At 41.8% G+C, this 15,969-nt stretch overlaps 2 protein-coding genes and 1 long non-coding RNA gene across 4 annotated transcripts in view; 2 read left to right on the forward strand and 1 right to left on the reverse strand.

Annotated features, from left to right (window-relative positions):
• The window catches only part of LOC139550433 (uncharacterized), a 401,870-nt gene that overhangs the window by 289,511 nt on the left and 96,390 nt on the right, over positions 1-15,969 (forward strand). The gene's annotated exons all lie outside the window — the stretch shown is intronic.
• The window catches only part of LOC139549547 (zinc finger protein 664-like), a 238,764-nt gene that overhangs the window by 209,707 nt on the left and 13,088 nt on the right, over positions 1-15,969 (reverse strand). The gene's annotated exons all lie outside the window — the stretch shown is intronic.
• Positions 1-15,969, forward strand: part of LOC139548377 (zinc finger protein ZFP2-like) — a 372,237-nt gene that overhangs the window by 88,698 nt on the left and 267,570 nt on the right. Inside the window, exons 1-2 of one of the 2 annotated variants that reach the window (XM_071358024.1) lie at positions 3,190-3,830; positions 11,468-14,129. In XM_071358024.1, coding sequence (XP_071214125.1) covers positions 3,482-3,830; positions 11,468-12,687 — 1,569 coding nt within the window. In that variant the 5' untranslated portion in view covers positions 3,190-3,481 and the 3' untranslated portion in view covers positions 12,688-14,129. Of the gene's footprint in view, positions 1-3,189; positions 3,831-11,467 lie in introns of those variants that run through there. The other variant, XM_071358032.1, reaches the window with a different exon arrangement.

Below are 15,969 nucleotides of genomic sequence, written 5' to 3' on the forward strand. Positions count from 1 at the left end.
CTTGAGGTGGTCTCCCACAGCTCTGCTTATGTCATGTTCTGTGGCCTTGCCGTTAGTTTATTTTTCATAGCCGATCATTGAGTATCTCTACCGCTCCTGCTGTCTCTAGAGAGTTGAAAACAGCAGGTCTGGGACAGGTAGCACGTCCGGTGAACAGGTCAGGTTTCCATAGCCGCAGGCAGAACAGTTGAAACTGGAGCAGCAGCACGGCCAGGGGACAGCAAGGAGTCATCATGCCAGGTAGTCCTGAGGCATGGTCCTAGGGCTCAGGTACTCCGAGAGAGAGAAAGAAAGAGAGAATTAGAGAGAGCATACTTAAATTCACCCAGGACACCGGATAAGACAGGAGAAATAGTCCAGATATAACAGACTGACCCTAGCCCCCCGACACAAACTACTGCAGCATCAATACCAGAGGCTGAGACAAGAGGATTCAGGAGACACTGTGGCCCCATCCGGTGATACCCCCAGACAGGGCCAAACAGGCAGGATATAACTCCACCCACTTTGCCAAAGCACAGCCCCCACACCACTAGAGGGATATCTTCAACCACAAACTTACCATCCTGAGACAAGGCCGAGTATAGCCCACAAAGATCTCCACCACAGCACAACCCAAGGGGGGGCGCTAACCCAGACAGGAAGATCACGTCAGTGACTGAAACCACTCAAGTGACGCACCCCTCCTAGGGACGGCATGGAAGAGCACCAGTAAGCCAGTGACTCATATATATATATATAAATATATGGACAAGCGGCATAGACAGATACAGTAGAATAGGATAGAATACAGTATATACATATGAGATGAGTAATACATAGACTAAGATACAGTAGAATAGGATAGAATACAGTATATACATATGAGATGAGTAATACACAGACTAAGATACAGTAGAATAGGATAGAATACAGTATATACATAAGAGATGAGTAATACATAGACTAAGGTACAGTAGAATAGGATAGAATACAGTATATACATATGAGATGAGTAATGCATAGACTAAGATACAGTAGAATAGGATCCATTATTACATCATTACATCAAGTGTTCCAATGGTAAAACGTTTGAGTTCATTTTGTCCATTATTACATCATTACATCAAGTGTTCCAATGGTAAAACGTTTGAGTTCATTTTGTCCTGGTCACTTTGCCTTCTGTTTATTGCCACGTTGGGATGCAACCTTTGTTGTCATTTTTTTTTTTTTTTTTTATCATTTTACCCCCGTTTTTTCTCCCCAATTTCGATCTTGTCTCATCGCTGCAACTCCCCAATGGGCTCAGGAGGCGAAGGTCGAGTCATGCGTCCTCTGAAATATGACCCGTCAAACCGCGCTTCTTAACAGCCGCCCGCTTAACCCGGAAGCCAGCTGCACCAATGTGTAGGAGGAAACACCGGGCGACGCTTGGCCAATTGTGTGCCGCCCTATGGAACTCCCGATCACGGCAGGTTGTGGTACAGCCCGGGATTGAACCCGGGTGACGCCTCTAGTGACGCCTCTAGCACTGCCATGCAGTACCATAGATTGCTGCACCACTCGGGTCTATAGTGACGCCTCTAACACTGTGATCTAGTACCTTAGATCGATGTGCCACTCGGGTCTATAGTGACACCTCTAACACTGCGATACAGTACCTTAGATCGCTGCACCACTCGGGTCTATAGTGACACCTCTAACACTGTGATCTAGTACCTTAGATCGCTGCACCACTCGGGTCTATAGTGACACCTCTAACACTGTGATCTAGTACCTTAGATTGCTGTGCCACTCAGGCATAACTTTTTTTAACCAATTCTGATGGTTGCTAAAAGTGGAATTTTGACATTATTACCGTTATATCAACACACTGGACACTCCCAACACCCCCAACTATAATTATCTTTGTCACCGTAGACATCTAGTGACCACTTGATTCCATGTGACCAAACATTCCTGAGGCTGGGTCTCAAATAGTCGCCTGTTTCTTTTAATAGCCGGGCAATAGCACACATAGCAAATACATTTTGGGTCTAAATTAAAGGAGCTACAATTATAGTTTAATTACATGTTTTAAATAAAATGTCCATAATATCTGCATTAATACGAACGAGCTACAAAAATCTCTGAAACTGGAAACACTTATCTCCCTCACTAGCTTTAAGCACCAGCTGTCAGAGCAGCTCACAGATTACTGCACCTGTACATAGCCCATCTATAATTTAGCCCAAACAACTACCTCTTTCCCTACTGTATTTATTTATTTATGTAGCTCCTTTGCACCCCATTATTTCTATCTCTACTTTGCACATTCTTCCACTGCAGATCTACCATTCCAGTGTTTTACTTGCTATATTGTATTTACCTCGCCACCATGGCCTTTTTTTGCCTTCACCTCCCTTATCTCACCTCACTTGCTCACATTGTATATAGACTTATTTTTCTACTGTATTATTGACTGTATGTTTGTTTTACTCCATGTGTAACTCTGTGTTGTTGTATGTGTCGAACTGCTTTGCTTTATCTTGGCCAGGTCGCAGTTGTAAATGAGAACTTGTTCTCAACTGGCCGACCTGGTTAAACTATCATTATGACATCATGGTCACCTGGTTAAACTATCATTATGACATCATGGTCACCTGGTTAAACTATCATTATGACATCATGGCCATATGGTTAAATAAAGGAGAAATAAATAACACATAATAATGTAGGAGCAGTTTAGACCTAGTCTGTTCATTATATACATCTACATGATGTATTGTTACACCACGTAGGAGCAGTATAGACCTAGTCTGTTCATTATGTACATCTACATGATGTATTGTTACACCATGTAGGAGCAGTATAGACCTAGTCTGTTCATTATATACATCTACATGATGTATTGTTACACCATGTAGGAGCAGTATAGACCTAGTCTGTTCATTATATACATCTACATGATGTATTGTTACACCATGTAGGAGCAGTATAGACCTACAGTAGCTGGCTACTTATTTAGATTTAGTTTGACTTAATGGAACTGCCTTAAATGTGCTGTAGTAAACATGTTTTATTCGCACTAATCAATCAACACATTCCTGTCTCTGTATGTCTCAATATAATGGTATTATTTAATTAAATCCATTTACAATAATCTTTGTCTGAAAATAAAATATGATCCTCAACTGCGTTTCCCCTCCAGTCAGCAGACAGCGATGTGCGTCTTTCAGGCGACGCTGCCAGCGTGACGTATAATCTAGTGGACGGTTCTTCATAAACAGCTCGTCAACCACCTCGGTAGCTTGCTAGCCAACAAAGCCGAAAGATTCAATCTATTTATACGCTTTTGGTGTATATTACCTACTGTGTTTTAGCCACACGTCTATCGTATCAACTTGTTAACCTATTTAATTTAATATTACGTTATTTTGTATTAGTCAGCTATAGTAGTTGGTTGGTTAAGTTAGCACTAGCCTAGTCGCTAATGATAGCTAGCTAGCTAACATCCCCGAACATGAGCTCCCTAAACTACTCCCCTCTTGTTAAAGAAGAGGTGGTCTGCTGGACGGAGAAAGAAGCTCTGGGGCTGAACATTGTCGTGAAAGAGGAGAAGGAAGAGGAGGATGTCACAGTTAAACAAGAAGTAGAAGGTGAGGCTGTTACAGTGAAAGAAGAAGAGAAAGACGTTTCAGTGAAAGAAGAGGAAGACGCGTTCAGAGTGAAAGAGGAGGAGGATGTTACAGTGAAAGAAGAGGAGAAGGATGTGAAAGAGGAGGACGCAGTTTTTGATGTGAAAGAGGAGGAGGGGGAGATTACTGTCACATTGGAGGAAGAAGAGGAGGTTGGAGATCCGTTTAACCCCAGTAAGTACCGTCTCTGCAGTCGTTGAACCAATACGCAGTAAAGGCGTTCTACACTTTAATGTTGTTCTGTAGAAATGGCTGAAGCTACACTGTAACGTGTAGAACATCAAGAGTGGACCATCAACAAAACGTTAACAATTGATCAAATGCATCTAATGACAATGCCTGAAATACTGTAGTCCTCAATATCTCCTATTAGATTAGCCCAATATGTAGTTAGTTAGTTCATCTGTCGTACTCAGAACACAAAATATAAGCTTTTTTTACTCCTATGTTTATCAAATGTGTAAACAAACACTGTATATCCTCAACATGATTAATCGATTTATTTGAGTCTCAAGCATTTCTAAAACATTTAACATTTTCATTTAATTGTTTAAAAAAAATCTAATTTAGAATAAGTAACGTAACAAAATGTGTAGAAAGGGAAGCGGTCTGAACTTAATGAATGCACTAGGGCCCCAACTAAAAAAATCTTGGGTCAACCAAGAGTCATCTTTTCTTTCTACCAACCGATTGGTAGAAATGTTATATGTGTATTTTTCCATATATAGACACACCCCATGTGTTTTAATTAAATCAACTATATGTTCTGAACTGGTCTGATGCTTTAAGCACGCTGTTTGATCAAATAATTAAGACACACAAATGACTCGGGAGCCAGAGATCAAGATAGCCTAACCATCATAAAAAAACTCTTCCTACTCCTCCCGCTGCTGCTGGCCTTCGTACATTTTGATGTTATGCTCCTATAGTTTCTGGTAATAAGCTACACCAGCAGTCGGCGACCTTTTCCATTCCATCCATCCTTTGGGTTCCTTTTGGCAAACTCCAAGCAGGCTGTCATGTGTCTTTTACTGAGGAGTGGCTTCCGTCTGGCCACTCTACCATAAAGGCCTGATTGTTGGAGTGCTGCAGAGATGGTTGTCCTTCTGAAAAGTTTTCCCATCTCCACAGAGGAACTCTGGAGCGCTGTCAGAGTGACCATCAGGTTTTTGGTCACCTCCCTGACCAAGGCCCTTCTCCCCCAATAGCCCAGTTTGGCCAGGTGACTAGGAAGAGTATTACATTTAAAAATGATGGAGGCCACTGTGTTCTTGGGGACCTTCAATGCTGCAGAATTGTTTTGGTACCCTTCCCCAGATCTGTGCCTCGACATAATCCTGTCTTGGAGCTCTACGGACAATTCCTTCGACCTCATTGCTTGTTTTCTTCTCTGACATGCACTGTCAACTGTGGGACCTTATATAGACAGGTGTGCCTTCCAAATCATATCCAATCAATTGAATTTACCACAGGTGGACTCTGAACAAGTTGTAGATACATCTCAAGGATGATTAATGGAAACAAGATGCACCTGAAAGCAATTTTGAGTCTCATAGCAAAGGGTCTGAATACTTATGAAAATAAGGTATTTCTGTTTTTTTACCTGTTTTCACTTTGTCATTATGGGCTATTGATGACATCCCTCTGAAACAAGATATTCTAACCATCAGAAAAACTTCTTCTTTAGCCTACTCCTCCCGCTGCTGCTGGCCTTCGTAAATTCTGATGTTATGCTCCTATAGTTTCTGGTAATAGGCTACACCAGCAGTCGTTATGCTCCTATAGTTTCTGGTAATAGGCTACACCAGCAGTCGTTATGCTCCTACAGTTTCTGGTAATAGGCTACACCTGCAGTCGTTATGCTCCTACAGTTTCTGGTAATAGATTACACCAGCAGTCGTTATGCTCCTATAGTTTCTGGTAATAGGCTACACCAGCAGTCGTTATGCTCCTATAGTTTCTGGTAATAGGCTACACCTGCAGTCGTTATGCTCCTATAGTTTCTGGTAATAGGCTACACCTGCAGTCGTTATGCTCCTATAGTTTTTGGTAATAGGCTACACCAGCAGTCGTTATGCTCCTATAGTTTCTGGTAATAGATTACACCAGCAGTCGTTATGCTCCTATAGTTTCTGGTAATAGACTACACCAGCAGTCGTTATGCTCCTATAGTTTCTGGTAATAGGCTTTTATTGCCATTGCCAACTATGTAAAAATAGCCTACATGAAACCAACAAACAAAAACATTTGCAGCCTGCAGGTAGAAAATATCCAGATTAAAAATAAATATCCTATAAATCACATTGGCTGCACATGGCCTGTCAACAACGAACTTGAAACATTCTATCAACTATCAACTGGGTCCTCCGAAACTTGCAACATTGTATAAAATATTCTGGGCCCTCAGTTTCCTGCGCCAGTGAGTTCTGGACAGACACAGCTGTCGTCTATTTGTGCAAAGGATAAGAAGTAATCAGGTATTTTATAACATTTCCACTGGATCAGAGCATTACATTTTTCCCTTTAATGCTGAGTGGTTATCGAAAGAGCGAGAGCTGGAAATAATTTACAAATACTTTGAGCAACTATTGTTATTCGTAATGGATTCTAATAAGACTTTGTTTACCTGCTGTTTGAGGTGAAGAAAAAATTAGTTGGAGAAGCTGAATATTTTTTTTTGTTGAGAATCTCCACAACTCATTGGTGGTGCGTTAAGACAATCAGAAATACTATCAGACATCCCCAAATAGGCACATTTATAGGCCTACATTTGTGCTCAGTCCAGGTTGACTAGTCCTACTTCTATATGTGTAATCAGGTGTGCGTCCTTACTCAACACTGACAGGAGTGTTTCAAACAAAAGACAATGAATAAATTGACAAAAATTGACAAAACTGACGCATCTTGCGGGGTCAGGTCTGGGTGATCTGCCATGGGCTGTTTCATTTAGTATTCGTTTGGGTCGGTTGGGGAATGATTGTATTTCCCCATAGTATGTTCTACCGAAGTTGACCAACTGAAAGGGAGTGTAACTTTGATTATAATTACACTTCCCTGAAGGAAGGAAACGAGGTATAACACCTAATTGGCCCCACCCCTTCCTGGGTCGGTGAAGAGCGGTATTAAATTGAAGGATTAAATCCAAACCTCACGCTCATCACCTGTGGAAGGCGGGGCTTCCAGCGAGGCGTGGATATGATAGTATGTTGTACCTAGTTTCCCTCCTTCAGGGAACAGTAGTTATAATCATAACATGTGGATTTAATAGTATGTTGTACCTAGTTTCCCTCCTTCAGGGAACAGTAGTTATAGTCATAACGTTACGCTTGTCATATGATGAACTTCAACTTAAATACGGGATCTTGCTGTCGGACAGTTTTGTTATATTCTGAAATGCACTCGAACTATGTATCATTTAGTGGCTCCTTGTGTTACTCTGGGAAAACAGTTTTCATGGGCACAGAAACACAAAATCATTTCAGAGTTTGCTAAATCCAATGGTTTTTAACAGAGTCATCTTGTAATCCAAGACGGCAACCCGCCTCACCCATTATGATGCGGATCTGCAATTTTTTTTTTTTAGACCTTATAGCTAGAACCTCCATCAGAAGCTAGCCATCAGAAGCTAACCGGCTAATTAGCTACTAGCTATTTAGTCATTGTTAGCCACTGCTAAAGGCCTTTACCTTTTTAGCTCAGACACCAGCCGCTTTTAGCCTGGATAATATCTGTCAGTCTGCACAGCGCGATATCAACCCTGAGCATATCGGACTGTTTGTCTCCACTACATCACCGTATTCCTGCCGTAAGCTCTGGACCATTACACCGGATAATCGCAGCTAGCTAGCTGCCACTGAGTGGCCCAGCCCCTAAGCTAGCCTTGAGCCAGGCCCATCTCCCGGCCTGCTTAGTGGACCCTATGATCACTCGGCTACACAGCTGATGTCTCCCAGACTCTTCACTAACACGACTAGAAGCCACTACATCACCGGATTCCTGCCGTAAGCTCTGGACCTTTGCACCGGATGCACTGGAGTGGCTATAGTGGCTAATGCCCTTGTCCCGACGCTAGCACCAGTTAGCCTCGAGCCAGGCGCATCTCCCGGCTAGCATAGTAATGACTACCTAACGGCTTCCCTAGTTCATATATTGCTGTTCACTGGACCCTATGATCACCTGGCTACATAGCTGATGCCTGCTGGACTGTTCATTAATCACGGTTCTCCATTTTGTTTATTTTGTTCAGCCACGCTCAAGGTACTAAACGATATCATAACCGCCATTGATAAAAGACAATACTGTGTCGCTGTCTTCATCAACCTGGCCAAGGATTTCGACTCTGTCAATCACCGTATTCTTATCGGCAGACTCAACAGCCTTAGTTTCTCAAATGACTGACTCGCCTGGTTCACCAACTACTTCTTAGACAGAGTTCAGTGTGTCAAATCGGAGGGCCTGTTGTATGGACTTCTGGCAGTCTCTATGGGGGTACCACAGGGTTCAATTCTCGGGCCAACTCTTTTCTCTGTATATATCAACGATGTTGCTCTTGCTGCGGGGTATTCCTTGATCCACCTTTATGCAGACGACACCATTCTGTATACATCTGGCCCTTCTTTGGACACTTTGGACACTTAACTTCTTGGTGACAGGAGGGCAGTATTGAGTAGCTTGGATGAATAAGGTGCCCAGAGTAAACTGCCTGCTACTCTGTCTCAGATGCTAATATATGCATATTATTACTAGTATTGGATAGAAAACACTCTGAAGTTTCTAAAACTGTTTGAATGATGTCTGTGAGTATAACAGAACTCATATGGCAGGCGAAAACCTGAGACAAATCCAACCAGGAAGTGGGAAATCTGAGGTTTGTAGTTTTTTTAAAGCTTGGCTTACCGAATACACATTGAGATATGGATAAAGTTGAACCTCCTACGGCTTCCACTAGATGTCAACCGTCTTTAGAAACTTGAATGAGGCTTCTACTATAAAGGAGGGGCTCATGAGACCTCTTTGAGTCAGTGGTCTGGCAGAGTGCCTTGGTCTCATGACGCGCGCTCCTGACAGAGTTACCTCTAGTTCCAGTGCTTTTCTTCAGACAAAGGAATTCTCCGGTTGGAACATTATTGATGTTTTATGTTAAAAACATCCTAAAGATTGATTCCATACATCGTTTGACATGTTTCTAAAGGAGTGTAACGGAACTTCTCGAGTTTGTCTGGACGAAGTGCCTGCGCCTCATGAAGATGGATTACTGGGCTGAACACGCTAACAACAAGTGGCTATTTGGACATATGAGTGTTTTCTATCCAATACTAACAATAATATGCATATATTATTGGGGGGTGCACCCCCTTGGTTTGTGCTGTGGTGGAGATCTTTGTGGGCTATACTTGGCCTTGTCTCAGGATTGTAAGTTGGTGGTTGAAGATATCCCTCTAGTGGTGCGGGGGCTGGGCTTTGGCAAAGTGGGTGGGGTTATATCCTTCCTGTTTGGCCCTGTCCGGGGGTATCCACCTGGCCTTGCTGCTATTCCAGTTTCAACTGTTCTGCCTGCGGTTATGGAACCCCTACCTTTCCCAGACCTGCTGTTTTCAACTCTTAATGATCGGCTATGAAAAGCCAACTGACATTTATTCCTGATTATTATTTGACCATGCTTGTCACTTATGAACATTTTGAACATCTTGGCCATGTTCTGTTATAATCTCCACCCGGCACAACCAGAAGAGGACTGGCCACCCCTCATAGCCTGGTTCCTCTCTAGGTTTCTTCCTAGGTTTTGGCCTTTCTAGGGAGTTTTTCCTAGCCACCGTGCTTCTACACCTGCATTGCTTGCTGTTTGGGGTTTTAGGCTGGGTTTCTGTACAGCACTTCGAGATATTAGCTGATGTACGAAGGGCTATATAAAATAAACTTGATTGATTGATTGATTAGCATCTGGGACAGAGTAGGAGGCAGTTCACTCTGGGCACGCTATTCATCCAAAAGTGAAAATGCTGCGCCCTATCCCATAAAGGTTAACAAACCTCCAAATGAGCTTCAATGCCATACAACACTCCTTCCGTGGCCTCCAACTGCTCTTAAACGCTAGTAAAACTAAATGTATGCCCTTCAACCGATCGCTGCCCGTACCCGCCCGTCCAGCATGACTACTCTGGACGGTTCTGACTTTAGAATATGTGGACAACTATAAATACCTAGGTGTCTTGCTAGACTGTAAACTCTCCTTCCAGACTAATATTAAGCATTTCCAATCCAAAATTAAATCTAGATTTGGCTTCCTATTTTGCAACAAAGCCTCCTTCACTCACGCTGCCGAACATACCCTCGTAAAACTGACTATCCTACCGATCCTTGACTTAAGTGATGTCATTTTCAAAATAGCCTCCAACACTCTACACAGCAAACTGGATGCAGTCTATCACAGTGCCATCCGTTTTGTCACCATATCCCTATATACCACTGCTCTCGTCGGCTGGCCCTCGCTACATATTCGTCTCCAAACCCACTGGCTCCAGGTCATCTATAAGTCTTTGCTAGGTAAAGCTCCGCCTTAACTCAGCTCACTGGTCACCATAGCAACACCCACCCGTAGCACGTGCTCCAGGAAGTATATCTCACTGGTCATCCCCAAAGCCAACACCTATTTTAGCCGCCTTTCCTTCCAGTTCTCTGCTGCCAATGACTGGAACGAATTGCAAAAATCACTGAAGCTGGAGACTCTCCCTCACTAACTTTAAGCATCAGCTATCTGAGCAGCTTACCGATCGCTGCAGCTGTACATAGCCCATCCAATTGCCTACCTCATCCCCATGTTTTTTTAACCTTTTTTGCTCTTTTGCACACCAGTATTTCTACTTGCACATCATCATCTGCACATCTATCACTCCAGTGTTCATTTGTAATTACTTCGCTACTATGGCCTATTTATTGCCTTACCTCCTTACTCCATTTGCACACACTGTATATAGACTTTCTATTGTGTTATTGACTGTACGTTTGTTTATCCTAAGTGTATGTAACTGTTGTTTTTTTGTCGCACTGCTTTGCTTTATCTTGGCCAGGTCGCAGTTGTAAATGAGAACTTGTTCTCGACTGGCCTACCTGGTTAAATAAAGTTGAACAACAAAGAAATCTTAACTTTATTAGCAACACCCAAATGTATACTGTCATTAACGCGGTTCTTCAATAATTACACATAATTCTTAATACTGTAGCAAACATTTATATTAAGCAGGACATTCAAACGAGCCTTACAATTATAATCCAAAAGTAGTGTGAAGTGTACTCATAATCAACCTGGAAATAGAGGTTACTCCCCTGAGTTTTCCCCCATTCACATTCAGAATACATTGTGAAAAACTAAAAGCTTTGCTCACCATTTTTGCTCCAGGCAGATATACTACATCCATCACTTGTGGTTTCCTCATTAGCAGATATACTACATCTATTACTATCGGTTTCCTCATTAGCAGGGAGGTGTTTCTGCAATCAAATTGTGTGCGCATCGCCCTTGTGCCGCAATTTTATTAAACACAGAAAGGGGCCTATATTGGAGACCAAAAGTCGTCTGGCACACTGCTTAGAGTTTCAACAACATGAATAACTTATTTCTAGTCTACAATCATTGATGTTACTACTAAAATATGACTATTCTTGCTCATTTTAAGACAATTGTCAAATAATTTTAACATTCATTACAGACGTCAATTGTTGTACAACATCATGGCTACGCTGTTGGCATCACCTTTTACAGTGGATTTCCACTGTTGTGGGCCTTTAATCATCTGACTTTGTTGTTCACACAGGAGAGATACGGGACTATCGTGGATCCTCTGGGGCGCCTCAACAACCTCATGATGCTGACGAGGCAGAGAAGAGTCTCTCCAGATCAGAACGCCTCAATAAACACCTGCAGAGATCCACAGGGAAGAGAACTCACTGCTGCTCTGACTGTGGGAAGAGATTCACCTCATCAGGCATTAAGATTCATCAAAGGATCCACACAGGAGAGAAATCTTATAGCTGCGATCAATGTGGGAAGAGTTTTACTAAATCTGGCTCTCTGACAGTACACCAGAGAATACACACAGGAGATAAACCTTATAGCTGTGATCAATGTGGGAAGAGTTTTGTTACATCTAGCAATCTGACTATACACCAGAGAACACACACAGGAGAGAAACCTTATAGCTGTGATCAATGTGGGAAGAGTTTTGTTACATCTAGCAATCTGACTATACACCAGAGAACACACACAGGAGAGAAACCTTATAGCTGTGATCAATGTGGGAAGAGTTTTACTACTTCTGGCTATCTGACAGTGCACCAGAGAACACACACAGGAGAGAAACCTTATAGCTGTGATCAATGTGGGAAGAGTTTTTGTCAATCTAGTGATCTGACAGTGCACCAGAGAACACACACAGGAGAGAAACCGTATAGCTGTGAACAATGTGGGAAGAGTTTTACTACATCTGGCTATCTGACAGTGCACCAGAGAACACACACAGGAGAGAAACCTTATAGCTGTGATCAATGTGGGAAGAGTTTTACTACTTCTGGCTATCTGACTTTACACCAGAGAACACACACAGGAGATGAACTTTATAGCTGTGATCAATGTGGGAAGAGTTTTGTTAAATCTGACCAGCTCACAGTACACCAGAGAATACACACAGGAGAGAAACCCTTTAGCTGTGGTCAATGTGGGAAGAGTTTTACTACATCTGGCTCTCTGACTGTACACCAGAGAACACACACAGGAGAGAGACCTTATAGCTGTGATCAATGTGGTAAGAGTTTTGGTCAATCTAGCCAGCTGACTGCACACCAGAGAACACACACAGGAGAGAAACCTTATAGCTGTGGTCAATGTGGGAAGAGTTTTGGTCAATCTAGCCAGCTGACATTACACCAGAGAACACACACAGGAGAGAAACCTTATAGCTGTGATCAATGTGGGAAGAGATACTCTGGTAAAAGATCTCTGATCAAACATCAGAAAATACATGGAGTTTTTTCATGATAATAATTAAATAATGTCACAATGTAGATTCTTTTAACATTGTAGTAGAAGTATTTTAATGAATGTCAATGTAGAACCCTAAATGTTTGCCCCCTGTTCAATTGATTTTAGCCTCAGGGAAAAAAATCCAGGCTCTGAACTGAAAGAGTTATTATTTATGTGATTGAACAAAAAGTGATTAACAAAAAAGAGTTGTTACACCTACCATGTTGGTGACCCACTGGAATCAAAATGCTACACTTCAAAATGTATCTAGCTGTTTACCACGTTGGTGACCCACTGGAATCACAATGTAGCTGGCTGTTTACCACGTTGGTGACCCACTGGAATCACAATGTAGCTAGCTGTTTACCAGGTTGGTGACCCACTGGAATCACAATGTAGCTAGCTGTTTACCACGTTGGTGACCCACTGGAATCACAATGTAGCTAGCTGTTTACCACGTTGGTGACCCACTGGAATCACAATGAAAGACTCCAAAATGTTTAGGTTTTCAATATATCCCAAACTGTTTCTGCATATTGGTTATTGATTTGGACACATTAAAACTGTGTTTTGATATTGCACTATTCCCATTTTGCAAAATGTCATTCAAAAGACGTTGAATATATGTTGGGATGTAGTTGAAAGTTGAAAATATGTCTTTTCAGGTCGTTTATTCAATGAAAAAAAATGTAATAATAATAATATAAATTAGTCTATAATCAATTTTATTAACAATCTCACATCACTCCAGTATTTCTTGACAACATTCAAGTGCCAATTGTCTTTATTCCACTACTGAAGAAGCATGACTCAAATCACCTCATATTTCAAACATCCAGCCTGACAAAAGATACATGTTTTATTATTCCATGCCTCACCATTAAGTTAATTATTGCCAATACATATTAACAAAGGGGTGAACATTTGGTTTTGATATTTCATATTTACAATTTATATAACATTTAGTAATCATAGTTATTCATGCAACCAGCTGACCATTTTTGGGTACATTTATATTGACATTGTTACCCTGCTTTTATATCCAACAACATGCCTATTGAGTGAACCCTGAGAAGAGAGAAGCTCCGCGGTGAGGTGGAAAGTTACTACGGATATCGCAGGAGTTTCCTCTTGAAATCAGACATGTCCGTGGTAAGGACAACTTGGTTGCTGATTATCAAGGGTGGGTAGTCAAATAGATTTGTGTTTTGCCAGTGAGTTACCATGGTCACAATTTATTTTGACACGTTTTTCCCGTGTTGGAGATTAGTTTTATCTCTTATTCTTTTCTGTGTTTTTTTTAAAACTGCACTGTTAGGGACTCCTAAGTAAGAGTTCCAGTGTTGTATCCGGCGCATGTGACTAATACAATTTGATTTGATTTTTGTTTGGGCTCGTTCCAAGGGGACGAGAGTTCTAGAAGCTAGTGAGTTTTAGGAAGACGAGAGTTCTAGAAGCAAGTGAGTTTTAGGATTCTATGGAAAGAAAAAGCATTAAAAACATAATTCTTTTAATTACATGATTGTATATTATTATTCAGAAATACATGTTTTTAATTGTTTACAGCCAGTAGACACCATGTTTATATTGTAGAAGGTGAAGCATTGTAGATGATTGTGAAATGGAAGTTGTAGAGATACTCTGAATGATTGGCTATGAAAAGCAAACTTGACATTTACTCCTGAGGTGCTGACCTGTTACACCCTCGACAACCACTGTGATTATTAATATTTGACCCTGCTGGTCATCTATGAACATTTGAACATCTTGGCCATGTTCTGTTATAATATCCACCCGGCACAGCCGGAAGAGGACTGGCCACCCCTCAGAGCCTGATTCCTCTCTAGGTTTCTTCCCAGGTTCTTGTCTTTCCAGGGAGTTTTTCCTAGTCACCGTGCTTCTACACCTGCATTGCTTGCTGTCAGGGGTTTTAGGCTGGGTTTCTGTACAGCACTCTGTGACATCAGCTGATGTGAGAAGGGCTTTATAAATACATTTGATTGATTGTACAACTGAATGCATTCAACTGAAATGTGTCTTGGGTGCACTGATTGGTGTCACCTCGTTAGTCAGTATGTGTTACACCTGTGCTGGCTTGTCCATCTCGTTAGTGGGAAGGTGTTTCACCTGAGCTGGTCCAGGTTCTATTTAAGAGTGTCTGGCCCAGTGCTCCAGTTGTCTTGATAGATGTGGAGAGTCAACACCTGTAGTTGCTCCACCTTTTTGGTATGTTTCCTGTCTTTAAGTTAGTTGTGGGTTTTTCTTTTGTTTGCCTCTTCTTGGGCAGATTTAGTGGGTCTCATGGTGGGTGTCTTTTAGGTCCCAGTTGTTGTTACTTGTCAACTTTCAGTGGACACTGAGAGCAAAACTGCAACATTATGTTATAATACTTTTATTGCATCAAATGGTTGTTTTATGCAACAGAATAGAGGGTTCTTAGAACTATTGTGTCTGTGTGTTCTACTGAGGATGGGCCTCTGGGAGAAAACACTGACAGGAGATTTACAATGTCTTTTGGGTGATAAAACCTAAAGAGACCACATTCCAGAGGATGAGTGAATGTTTCTGTTCTATATGGTACCAGGGAGAGATGATCCCAGGGCCAGACCATGGTCTCTACACAAAGAGTACTGTTTTTACAGCAGATACTGTCTGTTGAGAATTATAAGTATCTTTCATACAAATCTTAACCTTGTGACCCGTTCTATACATCTGTTGTTCGTCATGTAGGTTGAAAGGGGTGTATCTTGGCTATAAAAGACCTTTGTACTTTTGTCTCGTGGCTCTCAATGAATCATCTGGGGGTGATTCGTCAACCAGCCATCATTATCGTAGAGCACTCAATTGATTCACTTTATATGTGTGCATTGTATTGACCTGCTCCCTTATTAATAAGTGAATAAATATTTAGTTTAAGAATAACTCTGACTTGTGTGATAAGTTTGTCTCCTCCATTGATATTAAAGAAATTAACCACATTTGGCGATGGGGATGTGAATCTTCGCTCCTGACGACCTGGGTAAATGGTACACGAGGGATCCCTCAAACTTGGGATCTCAGGGAGACCACACTTTGGGAACGGAGCAGATGGACCCACCTTTGATCTGAGAGGCAGCGAGCCGAGTGGAAACCACATCTCAAACGTAGTTTAAAAAAAAAAGAAGACGTGAGCGAAACAAGTGGAGTTTTTAGAAAAGCCTCGTAGGCTCTGAGTGTGTATTCCTGAGGGGCCCCTTGGAGGTGTAGACAGGGCCGAGTCAGTGGATCTGAGAGGCAGTCGACTCAAAGACATCTATC

Source organism: Salvelinus alpinus, chromosome 2, assembly GCF_045679555.1.
Source record: "Salvelinus alpinus chromosome 2, SLU_Salpinus.1, whole genome shotgun sequence".
NCBI classification, from domain to species: domain Eukaryota; kingdom Metazoa; phylum Chordata; class Actinopteri; order Salmoniformes; family Salmonidae; genus Salvelinus; species Salvelinus alpinus.